This window comes from Apus apus, chromosome 1 (genome assembly GCF_020740795.1).
Source record: "Apus apus isolate bApuApu2 chromosome 1, bApuApu2.pri.cur, whole genome shotgun sequence".
Classification (NCBI taxonomy): Eukaryota; Metazoa; Chordata; class Aves; order Apodiformes; family Apodidae; genus Apus; species Apus apus.
This window is the reverse complement of record NC_067282.1, coordinates 182,400,964-182,425,551: the sequence shown is the minus strand read 5'-3', so window position 1 is coordinate 182,425,551 and position 24,588 is coordinate 182,400,964. Positions and strand designations below refer to the sequence as shown.

General features: G+C 38.4%; 1 protein-coding gene across 7 annotated transcripts in view; it reads right to left on the bottom strand.

Annotated features, from left to right (window-relative positions):
• Positions 1-20: 20 nt before the first annotated feature.
• Positions 21-24,588, bottom strand: part of PTPRZ1 (protein tyrosine phosphatase receptor type Z1) — a 135,157-nt gene continuing 110,589 nt past the window's right edge. For 2 of the 7 annotated variants that reach the window (XM_051618123.1, XM_051618156.1), the window contains exons 14-31: positions 24,161-24,252; positions 20,570-20,655; positions 18,262-18,282; positions 17,988-18,084; positions 16,480-16,562; positions 15,595-15,729; positions 14,061-14,195; positions 12,837-13,000; positions 12,047-12,130; positions 10,382-10,517; positions 9,251-9,397; positions 8,445-8,538; positions 8,066-8,139; positions 6,935-7,063; positions 5,291-5,437; positions 4,854-4,996; positions 2,695-2,830; positions 21-1,045 (exon numbers count right to left, since the gene is read on the bottom strand). In XM_051618123.1, coding sequence (XP_051474083.1) covers positions 905-1,045; positions 2,695-2,830; positions 4,854-4,996; positions 5,291-5,437; positions 6,935-7,063; positions 8,066-8,139; positions 8,445-8,538; positions 9,251-9,397; positions 10,382-10,517; positions 12,047-12,130; positions 12,837-13,000; positions 14,061-14,195; positions 15,595-15,729; positions 16,480-16,562; positions 17,988-18,084; positions 18,262-18,282; positions 20,570-20,655; positions 24,161-24,252 — 2,044 coding nt within the window. In that variant the 3' untranslated portion in view covers positions 21-904. The remainder of the gene's footprint in view (positions 1,046-2,694; positions 2,831-4,853; positions 4,997-5,290; positions 5,438-6,934; positions 7,064-8,065; positions 8,140-8,444; positions 8,539-9,250; positions 9,398-10,381; positions 10,518-12,046; positions 12,131-12,836; positions 13,001-14,060; positions 14,196-15,594; positions 15,730-16,479; positions 16,563-17,987; positions 18,085-18,261; positions 18,283-20,569; positions 20,656-24,160; positions 24,253-24,588) is intronic. The other 5 variants (XM_051618145.1, XM_051618176.1, XM_051618167.1 and 2 more) reach the window with 3 other exon arrangements.

Sequence of the window (24,588 nt, the reverse complement as noted above, 5' to 3'; positions counted from 1 at the left end):
GTGGTAGACTGCTAAGCAGGGACTGGAATATTTATATTTATTTTTGCCATACCATAGGTAAAAACAATGTAACAATGCCAAGTACAGGTGTTATTCTCATAAAAACTTCTCATTTCAAAACAGATGTTTTCTATTTCCCACAAAAAGTTAAAATCACATGCAGTTATACGAAGGTTAATTGCTTAAGATGCACAATTATATATCAGAAGACTTTGTTAAAATAAAAACATACTGGACTACATCATTTTAACAAGGCAATTACACAGAACTAGAAAACTGACTCTGTAGTAAAATATAAAAATCTACAATTATAAATATAAATTTGGTCCATGGATCACTACAGAAGTAGCAGTATTTACAGTATCAGATTTCTATTCTAAATGTCTAATTGAAGTCTTAAAATGTTGAATGTTATGGAGAACAGTAGTTTATTTACATTGTACTATATTAAAAGTTATATTTCTAGCAAATTTAAATTGTTATAAATACAGTAAATAAATCAAATACTAATCCCATGACGTTTGTAATTGAGAATCCTCTAACATCTATAAATATGATAATTTTAAGTTAAAAGTAAAGCCAGATCAAAAACTAATACTGAAAAAACATACCACAATTCAATTCTTAGAAACACAGTAAAAGTCAATCAAGTTAGTCCAGACATAACAATGTATTACAAGAAATCTTTCAAGAAAGGCACACATTGTTAATGATAAAAATTCTGCAGTAAAGTCGCATGTAACAGAAACAACTGTTGGCTTGAGCAACAGTTGGGATCTGATGATATAGATAGTGACTGGAAACATTTCCCCCCCACAAAGTAAAAAACCTGAAAATAATAATGGTAAACTTGAGATGTGACCGGTGTGGTGTAGGTGTGTGTCTGTTTAATTTGATGTGTTCATTAAACTAAAGATTCTAAACTTTCAGCTGCATTTCCATCGGGTAAAGCTGAGCCATTACTGTCTATGGTTGTGGAAGGATTTTCTTCTTGCCTTGTGCTGACAAGGCTGAGAATAGCTTTGTACAGAAACTGGTACTGCTCCTGGGGAGGAAAAGAGGATACAGTCAGTTTGTTGTCAGAAATAATAACACTAGATTACCCTGTAGCAGCTACTCAAAATTAATTAACAGCTGACGTGTCACTGTTATTGTACTGTGCTCCACAATTTGTTGGATTACTTAGCAGCTTTATTAATTTTCTAACCGATGGCCTTCCCCTGAACACAATGTAAAGCACAACATTGACAAACACAGTAGAGGTAGGGAAGAAAACTGTATTTGAAAAGAAAAATTATGAGCTGAATCTGATCCTTGTTGGAGTCAATTACATAAGTTCATATGGACAGAATGGGGTCAGGATTAGGGCTGCTATTTGTTGGCTTTTTTTTATTCCCTGAATATGTTGTCATTTTTGCTCTCTGAATTCTATTGAGGCAGGTTTGGTTGTTGTTTTGTTGTGTTTTGTTGTTGTTGTCTTTTTTTAATTATTTTGGAACTTGCAGTTACTTTTTATATTTTTGAAGACCCTGCCAAGTGTGGGAAGAGAGACTTTGTGAGAAGGTTCACTGAGAAGGCCACTGCTTCTGGGGAGTGTGTGGTCTCAGTTGGCTGCAGTGGGAGACGGGGAGTGTCGGAAGCCAGCTGGACTGCAGTGTGAGCTGGGAAGGGGAGAAGAGCTGGATGCTCTGAGCAGGGCAGCATCACAGGAGAGCAGGCACAGGGAAGGCTGTGCTGCACTAGGTACCAGTGGATGCTCTGAAAGGACATGGGAATATTTTGGGTTCTAGGATGGATAAATGAGGATAAAGAATTTCTGTGATGTAAGGAGTGGGGAGCAGTAAAACAGAATAAATAGAGTGGGGTTTGAGATCTGGACTATAGGTTGGACTAAGAGATATGGAATAGAAAGAGCAACATATTGGAAAACTGAAGGTCCTGATGGTGCTGCTGAGGTGGGAAGAGTTTCTATTGTCACTCCTATCGCTGCCAGGCACCTCAGCCTGAGCTAGCTGAGCAGGGCCCGGGACAGATACTTTTATCAACCCTGTGTCATGTCCTTTTTTTGCTACCAAAAATGTGATAATGCTAACCCTAAGGTTTCACCCTTCAAGTGTTCTCCTTATGACATTCATTGCAGCTGTATAGCAGTCAGATTTGTAGTGGTATGACCAGAGGGGCAGGGTTCGTAGTTTTTAATTTCTGTGATGAATTTTCATTTGAATTACACGGGCTTAGTAAGTAATTGCTATTTGTTATACTTCTGATATTTTTTCTTTCTGTAAGCATCTTGGCAATGGTGTCAAGTGACCATTCAACAGATCATGAAAGATCAAAGTCCATCCTGAAATGGAAAATTAGGTTAACTACTTCAGGGTCTACTTGGAATACAAATTTATTCCTGCTGAATTAAAACCTTCACTGACAGGACATAGCACAGATTTTATGATGATATTAGTGGCAGCTCTGCACATTTTGAACAGGATCACTTGGTAACCACATAACGAGTATTCATGGGAAATAGTTTGTTCTGAAATAAGCAGCAGGTCCAGTACAGCACCTCTGGAAGACCGTTTTGATTTAATTCACACAGAAGCTAAGATGCAAATATTCCAGTAATGTTGCCCTAAGACCTACTCATGTTAATACCACACAGAGGAAGAAAAATATACACACATTTTGCTTATTACTTACAATGTCTGTAAAGACTCCAGGCCTCATCAAATTTATCATCTTTGCTACCTGGTAAACATCCACTGAGTTCTCATTTTCCAGCTGATGCATCAGTGTTGTTAAAGCACAGAAAGTGCCTGCTGTCACTCCTCCATGCCTTTGTAAAGTTCAAACAAATAAACAAATAAACAAAAAATAATTTTAAAAAGTCTCTAGAAACAGGATCAAGTTTCTACAGCTGGAGAGGATACAAAATCCAGGGTAAACTAGTAAGATTAATTTCTGTCGTGTGTTCTTTACATTTTGGAAATAGACTTGCCCAGCAAATGCCTTAACACAACCTTCACAGCACCTGGTACAGCTGCTAAGTGGCTTACTGGCATCACGGAGACCTGCTGGGATGGTTCCTATGACTGGAGTGTCAGAATGGAGGGTTATAAACTTTTTAGGAAGGACAGACAGGGGAAATGGGGTAGGGGTGTTGCCCTCTATGTCAAAGACCAGCTGGAGTGCATGGAGCTCTCCTTAGGGATGGATGAGGAGCCAACTGAGAGTTTATGGGTTAAGATTAAAGGGAAGGCAGGGACAGGGGACATTACAGTGAGGGTCTGCTACTGGCTGCCTGACCAGGAGGACAGTATAGACAAGGCACTCTACAGATATAGAGCAGCTTCATGTTCTCAGTCTCATGGATTTGACAGATGGACCCCTTGGTGGATAAGTAATTGGTTGGATGGCTGCACCCAGAGAGTTGTGGTCAATGGTTCAGTGTCCAAGTGGAGACAGGTGATGAGTGGTGTTCCTCAGGGGTCAGTATTGGGACCAGTGTTGTTTAACATCTTTGTTGGAGACATGGACAGTGGGATTGAGTGTGTCCTCAGCAAGTTTGCTGATGACACCAAGCTGTGGAGTAGTTGACACCCTAGAGGGAAGGAATGCCATCCAGACGGACCTTGACAGGCTGGAGAGGTGGGCCAGTGCCAATCTCATGAAGATCAACAAGGCCAAGTGCAAGGTCCTGCACCTGGGTCAGTGCAACCCCAGGCACAAATATGGGCTGGGGAGAGAATGGCTAGAGAGCAGTCCTGAGGAAAATTACATGGGGGTGGTAGTAGATGAGAAGCTCGACATGAGCCACTAGTGTGTGCTGGAGCCCAGAGAGCAACTGCATCCTGGGCTGCATCTAAAGAAGTGTGGCCAGCAGGGCCAGGGAGGTGATTCTGCCCCTCTGCTCTGGTGAGGCCACACCTAGAGTACTGTGTACAGTTCTGGTGCCCTCAGCACAAGAAAGATATAGACCTGTCGGAAAGAGTCCAGAGAAGGCCACCAAGATGATCAAAGGGCTGGAGCACCTCTGCTATGAAGACAGGCTGAGAGAGTTGGGGCTGTTCAGCCTGGAGAAGAGAAGGCTCTGGGGAGACCTTATAGCACCTTCCAGTATCTGAAGGAGCTACAGGAAAGCTGGGGAGGGGCTTTTCATCAGAGAGGGTAGTGATAGGACAAGGAGTAATGGTTTTAAACTGAAAGAGGGGAGATTTAGGTTAGACATCAGGAAAAACTTCTTCACCATGAGGGTAGTAAGGCGCTGGAATGGGTTGCCTCGGGAGGTTGTGGAAGCCCTCTGTAGGTGTTGAAGGCCAGGTTGGATGAGGCTTTGTGCAGCCTGATCTAGTGTGAGGTGTCCCTGCTCATAGCAGGGAGGTTGGAACCTGGTGGTCTCTTCCAACCTTAACCATTCTATGATCCTATGATTCTGGAGAGTCTTTAAAAAAGCCAGTCTTAGAGTAATTTTCCTACATTCCTCTATTAACCACATCCTAAAGGCCTCAGATCCTTCAGTATTTAGAAATTTCAGTATTTTGACGGTTCTTAAACAACTGGAGAAGGGTAAGGTGCCTCATCTAAATAGTCTTACTTTATTGGTAATAGATAATGAAGCCTTGATTGATTTCCTCCCCAGTGCCAGACTTGACAATCAACTGGAATATCAAAATGATAGAATTGAAAACATTTAAGTGTGATAAAATAAATATTTCCCTTGATGCAGCTGAAGCAGAAGCAGCAGCACTATTGTTAGGTGTAGATTTTGTGCCTTGTTTCAACAGCTTTCACCCTAAATGAGATGAAAAGACAATTCAACAGAAAAAAAACTGAAACAGACTGAAAGCTGCAGTTCTTACTCGTCATGTACAATCATGGGTCCATCACGATTGGAAGTTTCCTCTTTGATGATGCTGATCAGTTCAAAAGTTTTACTAATAGGACTATCAGGATTTGGCCATTTTGGACACTGAAAATGCTTCACTTCAAGAACATAGTCATCCTAAAAGAGTGAAAAAACCCATAAATCAATTTGGTAAAAGATTGACTGTTTTTTTTATTCTTATCTTTCACCCTGTTCCAGCCCAGCTCCATCCTCCAGATACAGAATCCCACTGCTGTGGAGGCTGGAGTACCCTTACTCTCCGTGTCACCACATTACCTAGAGAGGTTACTCCCTTCCTGGGTGTTTCAAGGGCATGGAATGTTATCCCTCATTACCACAGAAAATGTAACAAAATGTAGGCATTACCTCTAACAAATGAAGTCCCAAGTTACATGTTTATGACAGTGTTACCTGTGTAGCTTCTAAAATAAAATCTTGGATTATGAGCTTCTCCTCATTAGACAGACACTTGTGTTCTTCAGCAATCATAGTAACTTTGAAAGTCTCACAGTTTATAGGCTCATCTTTGTTTGGCCAGTATACAAATTCATCTTCAGCCTCCAGGAAAGAAAAAGAAGAAGCCATAAAAACAAGTAATTTTGAACTCTTAAAATAAAACTCAACCCAACATAATAAAGAATGGTTCACATATGTGATCAATGCTGATAGCTAGATTTAAACTGTCAAATCAAAATTTGAGTGGGATTACAAACATTACAAGTCATGGTTTTCAGATACCTCTGTGGTGATCCTGGCCAGGAGGCCACTGTACCCTGTGGAGACAGTGACTCACATAACACCCAACTGTGCTGTGCTGCACTGTGCCCACACGTCCAGCCTGGCCTTCATGGTATGTTGTGCTGCCCATAGCCCATGGCCACAGGATAAACTTGGCTGCTGGATTGTAACGTAGGAGCCTGCAGACAGCTCCCACTCTGTACCAACTATTCTGCCACTGTTGTGGCCTTGGGATTATCTAAAAGTGCAGCAAGAAGTTCTCCTGAGGACATCCTTTCTGTTTGACAGCAGAAATGATGAACAAAGTTGTTTTAAGAAAATCCTTTAATAGCTTGAATGACCAAAATGGGAGTAACCCTTCAATGGATGGGAGTTGCGTGATGTGATGTACCTTGATCAGAGACCCACCCAATGCTGCATAACTTGGGGTTCCCAGCATCTATCTGATGGGATGTAAGATTATCTATACTATCCTCTCCTTGATAGTGTTAGCTCCAAAAAATAGCACTTTTAATGATACTTTACAGAATCCGAGTGTCTTTGTCATTGGGATCATAAAGAACCAGCTCCTCCTTTACTACCAGGCATCTCCTTTACTACAAGGGCTAACTTAAAAATCTATCTGTTTTATCAGAAAAAAATGTGAGAGGAACATATATAAAACATTTGATGAGATGAAAAAAATCAAATATTGTCCTGGGTGTACCTGTTTTTCCAATTATGCATGACTCTCAGAAGCATTTACATCCCTTTCCTCAGAATTAATTGCCAAACATGATGCCCTCTCACACCTCAAGATTTCTCTAAGCAGCAACCTAAAAGCTCTCAGATATCACTCCCTTTCTAGTAACTGAAAACCATATTCATTTGTTGCAAAATTACACACGCAGGATGAACACATTTGCTGTTTATAGTCAGATAAATCCCTGCTAAGCATTTGTTTTTACTTTAGGAGATGAGCAAGAGAAGCAACGTCATATTTCTCTCCTTACCTATTAATGGCTGAAGAAGCCACGTTACAACCAAAGTAAAAGTCTTGGTGAGGAAACTAACCTTGCATAATGGTTACTTCTGCTGTTTGGCTCTTTTTGTAGATTAGGAATGATTCAATACTTTTTCATGGCAGTTTCTATCTGCCCAGACAAGGATCTCCAGATTTCCAGTAGATTATTTGGGGATTTTACAGTCAGTACAATAATATTAGTTATATTATGCTTTTTAAAAATGCAAGATATTGTCTCATGTCCTGCATACTTAAAAATGGTAATACTAATAGAATTCACACATACACCCATAACAATCAGCCACAAAACTTACCATATTCTGGCTATCAGGAAGCATAACAATTAGCTGGGCATTATGGTCCCATATCATTCTCCAGAAATCCTTGATAGTGTGTAGTAAGGGATGCTGGGTAATAATGAATTCATTACTTTGATAATAACCCTGCAAGACAAAATAAGCAGACTCAGAACTAATGCCCAACTATTAACAGTTACAGGAAGCTTCTACTGGACAGAACCAGAAACCTAGGAAATAAAATTCAGACTTGTGTCTCCTTTGGCTTTCTGCAAATATTAGAAGAATATAATATTTTCATCTCAGTATTTTCCAGATGAAAAGAATAAAATAATTACATGGAAACAATTTTTAAAACTTAAAAAAGATTGGAAAAAAAAAAAAAAAAAAAGAAAAATTAGTGGAGTCTTGAACAGTCAACTCAGAATGAATTAACTCATACACACATGCTAATTATTGTACATTAGCCAGAACTCAAGAGGAGCTGGCAACTTGAAACAAATACTAGAATACTTGAAAGATCTGCAAAAATCCCTACAGGCCTCTTAATTTGTACAGATGTCCCAGATGAATTTCTTACCACAAAAGAGAGATCCTTTGCATCAATGCACCTAATGAAGGATCATGCCTACAGGGCACTGCAGGGAACTCTCCCATCTCTTTCCTGAATGTCCAGGAAGCATTTACTGCTCCCTCTCAGCTAATGAAGGGGTAAAGAGTTGAGGAAAACCCAGAGAACAAAAAGATAATGGAAAGCTGATAAGCAATGGTGTCTTGGGCTCTGCCAATTGCAAAAGCTCTGCAAGATGAGCAGGTAGGAAGGCAAACCACAGTATAATCATTGCAAATTAACTTGTTACTTAACACTTTTCTTTAATCTGAAAAGACCCTTCCACAGGTGGCATTTAACTTTACCAGATTTTAAAACTATGATGGGATTTCTGGGCTACAGAAATGCAATGCACATCACCAAACTTAAAACCAGTCATAACAGTAATGATACTACTTGGGGAAGTGACTGTCTCAGGTGAATACTGGAAGAAAGCTTTCACGATCAGAACTGAGCCACCCCAACTCAGACACATGGCATTTCTGGAAACAGCTATACTGTGGGACATTGCTTTTCACCAGTACTGTTAACTGACTTACCATAATATAAGAAGCATTGATGTAGTCTGTCCCTTCACCAGACAGTGATGAGATACCCACTCTGGATCTTTCCACTGTAAAAAAAAGTCATGAACTGGTACATATGTTGCAATGACTCATATATTACAGCAATTATCTCACATATCTTGTAGTAATAATAACACTAAGTAAGCTCCATCAACCATGATAAAGAGTTATCCAGCCATCTATTTTGTTTTCCTTTGTGTGGTACTTAATTTCTTCATTCGAAGTTCTTTACAGAACATTGCTCCGCACAAATGCAGATGTTTACAGTTCTTGATGAGGAAAGATTAAAGACTTGACACACACAGTTCATAAACATTTTGCCACCCAGAGAAGATGATTTGAACAAGCTTACCAGGAATGATGGATGAAGTTCGGTTCTTTTCCCTGTTGCATTGTTTGAGTGCAGTTGAATAATCACACTGCTGTGTGTTAGACTGGCTCAGTAACTGAAAGAATGAATTTAAAAAAAATCAGATACAACAGTCATTCCTTCATTAGCTACATTAAACAGAAAGGTGCACATATTGCAGGATAGCTGACTTTCTTAACTTGGTATCCAGTCATTTGGCTAAGCTACTTAGCAAGTTATAAGAATCTTTTTTTTTCACTATTTTATCCGTTTCAAAGATTCTTGAGCTCTAGATTGATCAGCATGTCTTTTAAGGGAATGCCACTTAATGCCGTTCCATATCCAGTGCCCTATCCCCCTATTCCAGTTAGGACCTTCCTGATTTCTCTCCAAAACTGTGAGAAGAAAATAGGATGGAAGAGGGAGAATCTCATTGACTTGACAGAATGACAGTTTTTCCAGACTGCTGTTTTACTTTTGAGGTCTTCATGCAAAGACAGGTAGTTAGATTTTCCAAAATCTACCTACTGGCTTATTTCTCATTATTATTATTATTATTATTATTATTATTATTATTATTATTATTATTATTATTATTATTATTATTATTATTATTATTTGTTTAAGAGTATGCAAATAATTATTTTGTCCCAATTAACTGCATGCATTTGTTTACTTGCTCTGAATTTAGATCCAGCAGTTAAATCTTAGATAGAGAAAGGTAATAAAATTTGTGTTGAGATATCTACTTTTAAGTCATCAATCTTGCAAGCCTAAAACTTTTTGTGCTACTATATTGGAGAGCTTACCTTGAATTGTTTCTCCAGTCTGGTCTTTCCTGTTGGTCCAGGTATCAAGAGAGCATTAACATAGGCATGAATGTGAGTCTCAAGGACTTCTGTTTCTTTACTGAGTATGGCTTCAACCAATGCATCGTGAATGAAGATGTATTGCTCCTATGAAAATAAAACCAAACATCCAAGCTCTAATTATTTTCAGATTCCCCTGGACACCTCTGGCTAAGCTGCCACTTCTGATGTGGTCAGTATTTCTTCACAGTGTGCTGCTATAGGGCAGTGATCCTCTGCAGTGAAGGCTGTCCCTCTGCAGCACAGTTGAACTACAAGCACATTTACAAGCACAGTTGAACTACATATGCAATATAAGTATGACATAATGCCAAATTCCCACCACCTATTGTACCTTATGTTCACAGAACAGAGCTAAAAATGCAAGGATAGCCCTGAGTACAATTTTCAACTCAGGCTGCTGTGTGACTCTCCCTGCCTTTCTTGCAATAAAGCAATCACTCCCAGTTCCTACTGATATCCCCTGTTTTCTCTCTCACACGCTTTGGAGCAAGTGCCCGTGCTGCTTTTGATTACCTTTGTTGTGGTTATTTTTTCCCTCTGTTGAAAGGCACCGGGGAATCTAACCACTTGTTTGTGAAACCTGAAATAGACCTTCAAATGCCCTGCTGTTGTCCTTATTGTTTTCTTCTGGTCTTTCACTATTCTATATATGATCCCCAGTTTAAAGCAGATATAGATAATATGTCTGAAATAGCTTTTTATCCTGCTTTCTATCACTTGACATCAACTGTTTGATGAGGTTCAGTGAAGATCTGAACACCTAGCAATTGTAGTTTCAAAATCTATGGCAAAGTGCATGCCCTGCCAAGAAAGTGCTACTGCAGGAAGCATGATTTATGCAGGCTTTCTCTCTCCTGAGTCCTCCCTAATAAACAGAAAAGAGCCCACAGACAGGCAATTTCTAGTGCTTGGAAGGATGTCTCTATGAAAACAAGGGAAGCAAAAGAGAAAGTCCAGTCTGGTGACTGGTTGCCAGTCTGTCAGGTAGTGCCAAAAAGACTACTCTCTCTCCTGCTGCAAACAGAAATAGTCTGTAATAGTCTCTCACTACCTATATTTTATTCTTACCTCAGTCTGCACCAGGTAGTTCCTTTGGGTACGTATGTGTTTCAAGAACCCAAATATGTTGACTGTCCCTTCTTGCTGAATTTGCTGCAGCATGCTGTCTAGCACTATGTATGTGCCTGTTCTCCCAACACCGGCACTACAAAACAAAAAAACAGTCTTGAGCCTGAAGTAAAACAATAATGAAAAGACCTGTTACTTATGCATGGCTTTTTCTACGAATTGGTATTCAGGAAATATTTTTCTCTACAGGACATTTTATTAGATGATAGATTTTGAAAAAACTTCCAAGGATAGTAATGAAGAAAAATATTTTCCACTCATCTTTTCTTTGTGCAAGAACAGATCTGAAGATAATTGATAATTGCCTCAAACAATTTTTAAAGTAATTTAAAGGTTTTAGTTTTCAGGCTTCTGATATTCTTTAGGATACTTTGTCAATTATACCTGGAAAGGATGGTACATGTCAGCACTTGGGCACAGTTAATGTGCTCAAGTTCTGTGTTGAAATCACTATAGATGGACATTTGCATTTTGCCACCCATTACAGATATAGGAGATGTCTCAGATATCAGACTAAGAAAAACCCCAGTAAGCGGCAGAGCAGCTGAAGGCTCATGTGTAAAAGAAAAAGCCTAGTGTCCTTCAGATATAGATAAGTTGGAAACCAACGGCTGAAACTCTTCTTAAAAAGGGAAGATGCACAAAATAGGGTTAATCAGCTATCTTCTGCTGTGAAATCTGACTCATTTAGCATAAAACCAGCTATACTGCAAGATTACAAACAGCATTTTTTTTTTTTATATAAAATATCTGGGTAAGGAGTATAAAGTCAAGAGATCATTTTTTGTTAACTAGTCACACATGGAGATTAGTCAGTTGTAATTCCTCTCTGTTCTGAGTTATAAGGACACATTATGTGTATTGGCACACATAACTTGTCAGCAACACTGTGCTGGATCTGCACCATTCCTTATAGGCAGATCCAAGCTCAGTCCATACATGCTGAATCAGTCATCTTATTTCTTACACAGAATTGGTATAAAGCATCAGTAGTGCAAGCTTGGATTGCTATAATAAACTGTCTAAATAAACATGATATAAAATTGAAAGGTCCAAGTTACTAACACTATTAGACACAAAAAAATAATGTATACTTTTGATGAAAGGCAAAACCTGAAAAGTACCAAAAAACCAAAAATAGCTAAAGAGTTTAATGAAGTCAGTCATTTGTGTCCTCCATAGAGCCTGTAAAGATAAATAAAATTTACATTTCTAACATGAGATGACTGCTTTGAAATTCCATGATGCATGGGGAGAGGTGAACTAAAAGCTGAATATACCTTCCAAGAGATAGAGATGAGTTATACGTGTGACCCAATGGAGAAGTCTGACTGAAGCCAGAAAACTTACCACTGTTCACTTTTTAAAAACTCATTTTAATTGAATTAAAAAGTATTGGTGATCTCTCTGCCAGCTGGCATGGATGTCAGACTTGGCATTTTGGGGAAACTCTTTTTTGAACCTCCCAAGAACAGGCAGGATGTAGATAGCAGAACAACCAAAAAGTGGAATTTTCCTTTTCCAAGCTAAAACCAAATTTCAGTCAGATTAGATCATCCCAGAAACAAAATATCTTCATTTGCAGCATTTGTGAGGCGACTTTACCTGTTGGCTTCCTCAGAGTCAGCTCCAGAAGGACAGAATTCATGAGGAGGTTCTCTTTCCAAATGTTCCATCAAAGGTGAGGTACTACAGTGGAAAACCAGAACCTGCTTATATATTTTACAATAACCTGGTCCTTCTCGGGCATTGTGAAGTCATTCCAGGCCCTACAAGCCCTTTTTAACCTATTTTCCCTGAGCTGCCCAAATTTAGTGAGCACTGACAGAACACCTGCCTGCACACTGCAGCACATGCAGACCTCAAACTGTTCCCCAGAATGCTCCTCCATTGCAAATGACTGCTAGAGCGCAGAGGAATGTTAGAAACAGTAAAGTTGTAGGACAGCCAGGAACAGAGTCTTCTTTGGTGGAAAGAGCTCCTCTTGGGATTACAGAGTATCCCTGCACCAAAGAAACCATAAGCCAAAAATATCCTGACAATGGATATTTGCATATTTGCAAAAATGAAACAATAGCTGCTACGAATGTATCTGGTAAGCTCATAGCAATCAAGATGGTAGCATAGAAATGTGGCAAAAAGTAAAAAGAAAAGCATTTTTGCAAAAAAAAGAACATAGTACAGAGCAGCAGCATCTCGTTTATGCAGATTTATAGAAGTGGCGCAGATAGTTGATTAGTTGGTCTTACAAGGACAGAAATACCAGCTAAGAAATTAATCTTATTCCATCAGAACTGTTAAATGTCAGAGTAAGATTTTGCTCAACCCGCCACTGAAAGATCCTTTTTTCTGCAAAACCAAAGCAGAGTGAACCTTGCGGCGGTAGAAACCACACCTGCAATGAACCAGAACAGGCCCGACAGCGTGGCGCTTGGCGTGCGAGGCCTTCCGCACAAAGGTGAGCACGGGCAGCGTGTACTCTGGAACGCCCATGTCAGGCCACTGGGTGTAATGGTACTGAGTTACTATGCGTCCACTAGACCTCCCTTTCTGGGAACCCTGCAACAGAAAAATAATTCCACATGTAAGCAGCCCGCATCTGAACGGCAACTCTACATCGTGTTGTTTTCATACCTGACGGTTCTTGAATTAGTACTGTCCCTGTTTAGTTAACAGCACGTCACCTAGCTCCGAAGACTCCAGCTTTCGGAGAGAAGAGGACGGACCAGTGCTTCTCGCCCATCAGCCTACCCTCTAAATGGAAAAATGACCTGGCACTGTCCCTTAGAAGGCCACAGAGAATGGCTAAGAGCACTGGAGGGATATCAAATTACAGTTGCTCTTAAGAGTGATGAGCTATTTCTGTCACTTTGCATGTCTGCTGGGTGGACAGAAAGGGTAGGATACAACTCACCCAGCTTTAGTGATCTACAAGGGAAGTAGCCTTGTGTAGGCTGCTTTTCTAAGCTCCCTCCCTCAACAGCAGCTCAGAGGCAGGTCATCTCATTGAAACATTGCTTCCTAGAGCAGGCAGAATAAATCACTTGACAGGAAGTGCTGCACTTTAGCCATTAATTGTACAGGGAGGCCAAGAGACTAGATGTCTAACATGTAGGCGGCTGCAATAACTGAAGCTTTCAGAATGCTCCTCAAAGCAGCCACTGTCACACTGCTGAGCTGAGAGCATGCTGGCTCTGATTGTAATAAAACAAGGTGTGGATTCACCTCTTTCACAGGGGGGTAAAAATTCAGCCCTTAAAATAGAAAATTGATAGCTGAGGTGGATGATTTAATTCATACCATATTTTCTACCAGGTGCTCTCTTTCTGAAAATGTATTCTGCTCACCAGGCAGGCAGAGTCCAAATCAGCTCTCCAGTGTGATCAGAGCCTTTTCTCTGATGGTCCTACATCACACCAGTACTACAGGCCAGTACCTTCTCAATTTGTTGATCTGGTCAAATTAACCCTGAAGTTGATGAGAATCGTTTCTGACTGAGACCTACAGGATTCAGCTTTACCTAGATAACAGAAAAGAGCTGCCAACTGCCTCAAAAAATGCTCTGAGCAACTTCCAGCACTACCTTTTGCCCAAACTGTGTTTTCGAGTTGCCACAAACCTTTTTGATCTTTGTGTTTCTAAGAGTAAAATTCCTCACAGTGTAATAGGCAAGTACATGAACACTCTTCTGAGTAACCAAGAAGTTCCCATACTCTTCACTACCTTCTGCAGGCCAGTACTGGTCACATTTTCTCTGTTTGAAAGCAAATGAAAAACAGAGAAAAGGAGTAAGAAAACAAAATGTCAAAATAAGAAGCTGAAATGTTCAAATTTAAAAGCACTGTCAACCACAAAAACACACAGGGACTCTCAATATACCTAGTTTATAATAGACATGATCTTCAGCATAAGAGAATAAATAATGGTTTTTATGCTGTAATTATACAAAAAGCCATTGTCTTCCTTACTTATGCCAATTCGCACCCATAATTACTGTTTTCTTTCATGTGATTATGGTAGCCTGTAGATGGAGCAGTGTACAAGATCAGTTCTGATAATTCATTGATCGATTCTACTGCAGGCAAAAAAAATGCAATAAAAGGCAACTCTTCATTTGGAATACTCCAAAAAAAGAGAGTTTAAAATTATGTTTTAATATTGTGTAACTTGACATCCTATAGGCAACAGAATAAAAATAAAATCCAAATAAAAGAACAGATAATCTATAGGAAAACCACAAAAAAATTCAAGCCAGTAGAGTCATATATAGCTTTTGATTAGCTCATAGCATGGTCAGAGTATACTTATATCTAACCAGTGAGGGTAAGACTGAGCTTGTGTGTGGTCAGAATATGTAGTAGAGAGCTCTGCTGTTCAGCCTTTTGGTTGGGCAGCTGTGTAGCCTTCTGTAGGAGTACTAGAAGAGAACATGTTTATAACATGATCTTATAAATGAAGTCATACTTCCAGTGTGGCTCTTGTCTGCATTTGCTGTGCCTGTATCATCTGACAGATGCTTACTAGGTCATCTGACGAGACTTACATGAATTTCAGGCGTTGCTGCCAGTTACGTGGCAAGTGTGATGCAATGCCTCCTCATGGGACCCCGGGGTACATGCACACTCCCATCCCACAACCAGAGAAACACACATCCTGTTCTGGAGTTTGACCTCATATTGTCTCACTGGACAAACGTGTATCTACTCTTGCAGTAGGAAAAGGGACTGTGGGTCCCACGAGACATTAATGGGGAGTAGCCAGTGAATATCCAGAAAAATTCACCTGAACTATAGCCTTCTCCTTTCCAGAGTCTAAGGCATCCCAAAAAAGAGAACAAATAAGCAGAATGTGGCACAAGGTACACAGTCTAGCCACTCCTAAAAATATACAATAAGTATTTTTTTCAGTATAAGAATTTTTTTTTTTTAAGCTAGAACATGATATTTTCAAGACTTGTTGACAATTGAGTGTACATTATTTCTTTAGTTTCATACTACAAGTCCTCAACTTTATACTTCTATAGCCAATCCTAGTACAAACAACTACTACAAACTGTTGCTTTTTGCTCAATAAATGCCTAAACCAGATATTTAAAAGAGTCTGCTAGAGGCAGATATATCAACATCAGAGAAAAAAGACAAAGGTACTCATACCCTTCCTTTCTCAACGAGATTAGTTATCATCACAATAACTTCTACGTTATGTTCCCATATCATTCTCCAGAAATCTTCTGCTGTCGATTTTAGTGGCCCTTGAGCTGCAATGTAGGCTTTTGGCTTGTTGTAGCCCTAAATTGAAATATAACAAATGACACTTGTCAAATCACAATCCGTGAGCAAAAGTAGGTTGGGAGGAGTACATGACATTTTATTTATCTATTTGGAAAGAATCTCAAAAGCTTTTAAAGTACTTTTGAATTTATAACTATCCAAATTGCAGAAACCCTGTGGCACTAGATGACATATGAATGCAACTGTTATGGCAATGTTTATCATTCCAACTAACAGGATATATGTTCAAGTGTCTGCGTTCTGGCAGAATGTTGACATGATAGTGATTATGAGACATCTCTCATGACAGTGGTTTAAAAAATGAATCAAGATCATTCACATGTAAACTACTAGGCAATGAAAACTGAGTAAATGGTACCTTGGTGAGGGTCTCAGCAAAATGGCACCTTTCTTGCATGAAATTATCTCACACAGAAGAATTAACCATTGACCCAAAATGTACAGAAGAAAAAAAATTCTGATGTGAAATGCTTCTAAAATGACTCAGATGTGGCAAACATTTTTGTTCCATAAAGGTCTTAATTCAACTGTAGCTGCTACAATATCAAGATGGATTCAAGAAAGAATTGGAGTTTTACCTGTGTTTTAAATTTGTACTTAAACTTTCAACTTAGATGATTAAATATTTTAACAAAACCTGTAATATTATGATACTTTTAAAAAATTTAGTCTATTCACCTCCATACACCACGTTTTATAGGAAATGCTGACAGATAAGTATGTTGGCAGATACAAAAAGGCACTTACATCAACATAGTTTGCATTAACGTAATCAGTCAGTTTTCCATCCTTTTCTGCAAGCTGTGCTAATTTAACCCTAGTATGATCATCTGTGGTAAAACAAGGGAGAAAATAAGCATAGTTTTCTTCAATAATTATATCTTTGTATAATCTTTAAAAAAATAGTGAAATGGATTTTTATGATACATAAGACTAATACAGTGACAATCACGTACGCAAACATCCTGTGCTTGATGTGAATAAGATTCAAAATCCTAGTTTGGAGAAAAATAAACTAATGAATCAAAGGATTCAAGGAATTCAGAATTCAGTTGCCTGAACAGCAGCACCTGGGCTCATTGCAGGCACTGTGACATATTCCCCTACAGCCTCCAGCTGCTGCTTCTAAAGGAGCGCAGGTCTCCTGTACGTTCTGTGTCATGACTGCCAAGCCTGCACAGTGGGATGCTTCCAATCCCAGCAGGCACCAGTGTTTAGGCTCATTAGCTCCAAGTTAAAGAGTGGAGACTGGACAGCAATGGGACCCCAGAGAAGCTGGGCAGGAGCCTCAGGAAGAACTGAAGCTTCTGTAGCCTGCACTGATTATAAGGACTACAGACTTCATTCATTTGCACAGGACAGTTCTTGCTACTTGAGCTGCCCTCAGCTGCTTGAGCGCTGCCCTGTGATAACAAACCCGCTGGGTTTGTACCCTTTGTATGATCAGTTACAAACACAGAATGGCAGAGAAAATCCCTGACTTTCTGTCCCTCTAGAGGTGTCTTAGGCCAGTTGGAATGAGATTTCTTGATGCGGGTTTACATTTTCTTCTGCCAAATTCTGTCTCTTTTTCAATTAAGCTCTAATCAAGCCAAATGCTGAACATATATTCAATTTCGAGCTTCTTGTTATCAGAACCAAGTTGAAACACTATAGAGAGTTAAGATAAATAAGCAACCAAAATGACCAAGAGTCCAGAGGTAATAGCTTCAAAGAGAGATTAAAAAAACTGCATAGATGTGTCTCTGAAAATAAAAATCTGGGATAGTGAAGAAGGGCAAAACAATAAGAAAACATGTGTCCTGGGTAATGAAACTGATCATTGTGGCAGGGCACAACACAACACAAAACCAGTACGTTTACATTTATATATGACAGTAAATATATCCAGGGATTGTGAAGCTCCTAGAGAGGATAAATCATCATTATTCCAGATCAGAGATGGATTATTTTGGCAAGCAAAACACAGCTTCTTTGGCTTTATAATGGCATTATACTAAAATCTCCCAACTCCCTTTGGGTCATCACAGAAGACACAAATATGTCTCACTAACCCATGCTCATCAAAGCAGAAGAATGCCAGAGGACTAACCTGAAGAGATGTAAAATCTCATGCTATTCCTCTCTGAGCATTTTGCCAAAGATTAGCCAGACCTTTCAGTATAGATGTATTTTTTTCCCCTCTAATGACATACAAATCTATACTTGTCTACAAGTATTTCTTAAATAAAACACCAAATGATGCATTTACTTACAAGCAACAATGTTTATGTATCGATTCTTATTCTTGTTGTCAGGGTGATTAGAGCTGTCTGATGTAATACCTAGATCTACAGTACAGCTCTGGATTTCCTGAGGAAAAAAAAAAAAAAAAAAAAGGTATGTTATACTTTAGTAAGTATTAAGATATATAAAATGTCTTAAAATACAGTAAGTCAGCACAAGAAGAACCACAACCAATACCCAATTATCTATGATATTTTACAACTACTTCATTGCTAAAAAAAATGCAGTGAAATAATTCCTTACCTGGTAAAACTCTTTCAGTGTCTAATGAGGGAATGAATGCAAAAAAAGTAAAAAAAATCAAATTCCACAGCACAGAACAAATGGATAAAAGAGTTCATATAAATTACAATTGCTATATGGGAAACAGTTATGGTCATGCAATATATATCTCCATAATAACAAGAAAGCTGAATATTTTGACATAGCTCTTAAAAGAAACAAGAAGTAATTTTCCTGTTAAAATACTGGCATGTATTTCCTATCTTTAGCTTAAATGTTAGACTTTGGGTTGTTGCAAGCTTATACATATGAGCAACATCACTGACTTTAGCCAGGTAATCTATATACATATAACTGTTCATTGGATTTACTATTGGTCCTTATAACTGCATTAGTTTCTCTGTGGAATGCTTTTGTTCCTTTTGCCTTCAGCTGTAAAACCTTCACTGGTGCAGGGCAGCTCAACCAGCCTCATGGCACTCTGGTGAAGGGCTGCAGTCATTGCAGCCTTCAGTCTGCCACCAGTTTTTCAATGAATCCAACATTTTTATACAGAGATAGGCCTGAGAAGACAGGCAAATAATCTGTAAAACCCATAAAATTAACTCATTTTATTGATTATGTTAACTGTCAGGAAACTCAAGCATTTATAAGGTCCACACTGTTAAGTAGGAAATAAGGAAATATGCTGTCATCACTAAAAGTACTATATTAATGTTTCTCAACATTTTTTTAGGATTTATTTTATTAAAAATCACCTTCAGCTATTTAAATATATACACATACATATGAGAAGTTGTTACCAGTCTTAAAAGTAGATTTTAAATATGAGCTGTTTTATAGCAATAAAAATAAAAAGCCCAAACCACCCCTGTACTCTCCAAATGTATGCTGACTCTGCAAGGACAATGAATGTATTTCAGTTTTCCACATCTTCCAAGTCTACTAATTCTGGGGTACTTTGTAAAGTCAAAAAGGATCTCCAGGAAAGAAGAGGACACTGAGTTTTTTGTAATCATTAAAACAAGCATGAAATATTTCAAATGGTGCAAGTGTAGCTCAGTGAGATATAGTATCTTTTGTCTTTGGATCACTGCTGTCATTTAGGACAAGAAAAATTTAGGATGAACAGTTTGATTTCTGTGTTTCTGTTCTCACTAACGGTGAATGAACTTTGTTACCATTGTATTTACAGGCAGTCCTTCACCATCTACTCTTATTAAAAGCCAGTCTAGCTGGAGCCCAGTCCTGTCAGTGCATATGCACATGTGTAACATATCAACATATACAGGACATTGACAAGTATTTACAAATTTGGCCACATAATCAGATGGATATTCTGAATATTAATTGAATTGGAGAAGCAATGCTGATGAAGAAGGTTAGGTGAATGATATGGAATTTTTGGTCCACTAAATCACAATACATTGGCTGGGGAAACCAAAGCAAAACCAAAAGATGCAAAATAATAATAATAATAACAATAACATTAACTAATAATGAATTCATTAATTAATAATAATTATTTTCAGTATTGTTTTTGCAGCAGAAATAGTACAACTATATTATAAAATAATAAAGATCAATTAAAAGGCTTGTTTTTGTTCCAACTGGCTGATTTTGTTAGAAATCACTTGTAAAGCATTTTAATAGCACAGCTTTAATTACAAAAATTGGGTTTGTAATGTTTATGTGACTTAAGTTACATCTTATCTATCTCTAAATTGCTTGCAATGCATATGAATGTGAAAAACAATGAAGTACATTAGCTACATATGGTAACATTAACATATGACAGAGTATGTTTCAAAATTTTGAAATACCTCTTATGAACCATATACTTTAAGAAAGGAACTCTGAAACTCTCACTACCACATATGAAGACTATATTAGCTCCCCTGTTAATCAGAAATCTTGTCATGTGTATTCATTTTATTTATTTATTTATTTATTTATTTATTTATTCTCTCTGTAAACGGAACAAGCAAATGTTGGTAGCTTCTGCAAAATTCAGTTGGCATTATTGTTGGAAAGGCTTTAGATCTACAACTATATTGATAAACCACTTATTGCATTATCTTTGCACAGTTTATCCATGTGATCATTTAATATTTTTTCACAACGATATACATTCCCACTTCAATTTTTATAAATCTCCCTAGTCTTTATCCATCAACAGTCCTTACTGGGCTCCCAGTACTCATATTTACATGCATTTAATAAGTTTATCCCCAAGTCAGAATGTAATGCCCAGTTCTTTGTTTCCAGGCATTTAAACTTAACAATATTTGCATGTGCTAAGAAGAAAGGTGACATCATAAAGCCATACCTCAAATTCTTCAGAAAAACCATTACTTGCATGTAAATCTGCAACATGTTTTGGAAAATGCTTTATTGGAATTGCTCCAACATCATCTTAGGGGTGGGAAAAGACAAAAAATATATTTATGAAGAATAAAAAGCCAGTGACATATAAAGAAGTTTATATGTAGGCAATCCACACAACATCCTGAAATAAAATTTTTGGCATGAACTTTGGATATACAGCTCCTACAAAAATAAAAACACTCTTTAACACCATTAACATTTCTAAAAGCATTCTCAAACACTTATACATTTCTAAGGGACTATTTGGAATAAAGACATAGAAAATGCCTTGCTAGGTTGGGCTCTGTCTTCAGTCCCCCAAAATCAAGGTGCTGATTCTGCAAGATGAGCACTCAGAACTCCCTGTGAAGTCAAGGGCAAATGGGAGGATTAGCAGTTTGCTACAAGATGTTCAGAGAGGGTAGGAGAAGAACTATGAATAGAATCAATAAAGCAAGAATGATGAAACAAAGTTGCCTGGGTGCTTTAGGCTGGTCAGTGTTACCATGGAGCTCTGATACAGTCCATGGACTAGTTGCCTCGTCCCAAGCCTGCTGAACTAATGCAGCATTATGCCAGTAGCATCACTTTAACTGATGTGTTCCCTGTTTACTTGGGGCTTTTTTGTTTGCTTGTTTTTTGTTTTGTTTTGGTTGGGTTTTTTTTAACCTTTCATGGGTTAAAAATATTTTTATTTTACAATTTGTAATTTTATCACTGTTTCATACGAGAAAGAAACATCAAAACCATTGAACAAGGAGCTGTTATTTACATCGACAGATATTCAGCGTTTAGGCCACCTTACAATATTAGCTTTCAGTTACCAATAATTTTTTTATTTGTATTGAGATCCATCTGATCTTCCACAGACATGAATGGATCTGGATACAAAAAGTGAATTTATCCAGTCAAGCCTAAGCAAAGTTGAACAACTATTTAACACTATCTTCACATTTCGGAGATGAAACCTGGTATAAAGTGTTTATCCTAATGACATGCAAACACAACACCAGAAGGGAAGGTAAATGACACTAAAAGTGAGGACAGGAAAGGAGAAAGATACCCCAGGTTTGGTGCAATTTTATTTGCTTGCCCATGCTAATCTCCCAATTCAATCACTTCTCACTCCAGGAACATAACTTATATCTGGATGGCAGATATCACTTCAAACTACTTGAAAGTTGATATTGGGTCAAAATATTGTCCTGTAATTCTTTATTTGCTCTGGATGAGTATTTGAACTATACTGTGAAGAGCAAGGGCATTTTCTGTGAAAAACTGCAGTTCTCCTATCTCTGCCAATGAAACCCCACAAAAGGAAAAGCTAATATAAAATGAGATCTGTGGGTAGTGCTTTTAGTAACAGTCATAATAAAACTTTAATCTTAGCAGTTACCAAATGCTCTTCCTGCTCTATGCTCTTTGCCAGTGTTAATATCACAGTTAGTATCAATTGCTATAAAATTACACTGCTTGCACAGCGTAATACTTGTGCAATAGAAAACATAAAAACTGCTCACTCGATGTCTGTTGCACACAAAATAAACCAAAAATATTTCCAAAGTGCTTGCAGCTTTTCTATAAAATTTTATGTATCTTTCAATCACTTAGAAACACTTTTAAAGTTAATATTTACCAGTATTTCACAAGGAAAACCTCCAGCATCAAAAAGTGTCCTGGTTTGAGCCAGGATAAAGCCACTTTCCCTTTTACTGATTTTTTTCTTTTTTCTTTTTTCCCTTCAGTAAGCTTTTCTCTAACTAGTAGCAAAGTGTTCCAGCTAGGACTGATAACAAACACTGAAATGTTTATGCTATTGCTGGGACTCCAAGGTCACACCTTCACTCTGCCGGCTCAGACACTCCCGGGAGATCTATGACCCCCCCGTAGGAGGCTGAGTTAGACAGATAGCAAAATTGGCCAGAGATATTCCATTTCATATATCTACATAAGCTCAGAGGAAGGTCATAGATCACAAGAGACAACTTCCTTCCTGCTTCTTCTTCCCTTCTGTCCATGGCCGGCATCCCGGGAGGACTCCGTCCATCCATCACCATCAGCCCCTGGGCTCGAGCTCTCCTGACTCTCATCACTCTGTGCTTTCTCCAGCAGCTCTGGGATTTTTTGGGACTGTTCACAGCTAAGGAGAGGGCTGTGGAAGTTGCTGGGGGTGGGGGGATTTGCACATTCCTGAACATATTTGTGTATCATTGTATATATTTTCTTATATCATTAGTGTTTAATTACATTGTGTAGTTGAGTTTTCAATCCAGCAAAGTCTCTCTCTTATTCTCTCTCCTTCCCTACCTGGGTGGGAGGGGAAGAGGATCGAGAGTGTTGTTGTCGATCCTGAGTTAAACTGCGACAAAAAGACATGTTTTAAGAAATCAGAATAACTGTCTTTGCAATTCTGTCTTTCGACAATGGAAAACACTATCTTCTTGGGGTGACATAGGAAAAGCTGCAAGGAACTATACAGTTGTACTGGAATATAGTTATTGATAGAGAGTAAAAGCAGACACTTCCTATAATGGTTGCCACTTGACATTCATGCATAATCACGTTTTCTGAAATCAAGCTATATCCCTGCCTATTAACCATTTAGAAAAAAGTTATGCGTAACAATAGCAACCAATACAAGATGCCTACAATTCCATTACAAAAGAAGTCTCCTGTTTGCCATTTATTTAATTAACTGTGTCCACTAGTTATCTACACAAGGGATGATTTTGATTTCCTCAGTCATTCCAAGGAAACCTATCCCCATATGTAAAAGCACTATTTGAAAAAAAAATCACCTATGGAACAAGGTATGTTTTTCACATGGGTGAAAATGTGGCTTAGAATCTGCTGCAGACTTAATCTAATTAAAGTAACTTTTCATTCTACCCAGATTGAAAAACCTGAGAGGGCTGCACATGTTCCTCTGATACTCTGAGAAGGAAAGAAAAGAAACAGTTTCCCCAAATAACTGTGGTGGATATGATACCAGAAAATGCTAATAATATCCTGCACTTTCATTTTTATCAGAGGGTCACGGAGAACTTCACCAGTAGTAGCTATTCTAGTAAAATCTGTAAGTTAAAGAAAGCATTGTAACTGCCAATGAAGTGCAGAGAGATGAGGCATATATTGGTCCTGCTGGAAAAAAAAATAACTGGTCATGTTCCATACATAGCTGACAAATTCAGTTAAAGGCAAAATTAAAGCAGATTATGTTGCTGGTGTAATCCTCTGCTTTGTGACTGAGCTAGAGCTATTTAGTCTGGCTCAGACGGCCGCACTAGCAGCCACTTTCAGTGTGGCTGCACCTCAAATGGCTAGAAGGCACAGTGCACCTTTGAGACAATTCTGTAAGGTTTGCTACTTACAGGAGAGAATATTAGTAGCACTTGTCTTTACCTCGTCAAGTGCATCTAGGTTTATTAGTGGAAGAGAGTACAACTCTCTGCTTTACAGATGTTACAGTACATGAAGAATTCATCTAGAAACATTACAAGGCAGCATCTACCAGCATCAAACATCAGTCCACAGAAGAGTTGACAAAAAATACCTGAGACTGGGAAGACTGGAGCTGGGGGAGCAGAAATCACCCGAGGTGACGTATTGTCTTCTAAATAAAAGTGAGCAGTCTGGAAACATTTCCTAGAGAGGAAGAAACATGAATAAGTATTGCAAAAAATGAAACATTACCTGAGACCTTTTGGAATTCTGACATTATTGAGTAAGAAAGAAATAAGGGTTTTGAAAACTAGTTTTCAGAGTGTCAAGTACTACTGCTATAATATAAACCCTCTCCCAACACACCACCAAATTATGCATACAACTTGAGGATACTACATTAACTCTGCATAAAACATAGTTCATGCATGTTTACCTATGCCAGGGGAAGAAGATAGAGAACACATCAGACATAGTGAAAGCTGGAAGAGGGACTCTGAATCAGGAGCTACAGTAGATGCTGCACAACTCCAAGTATGC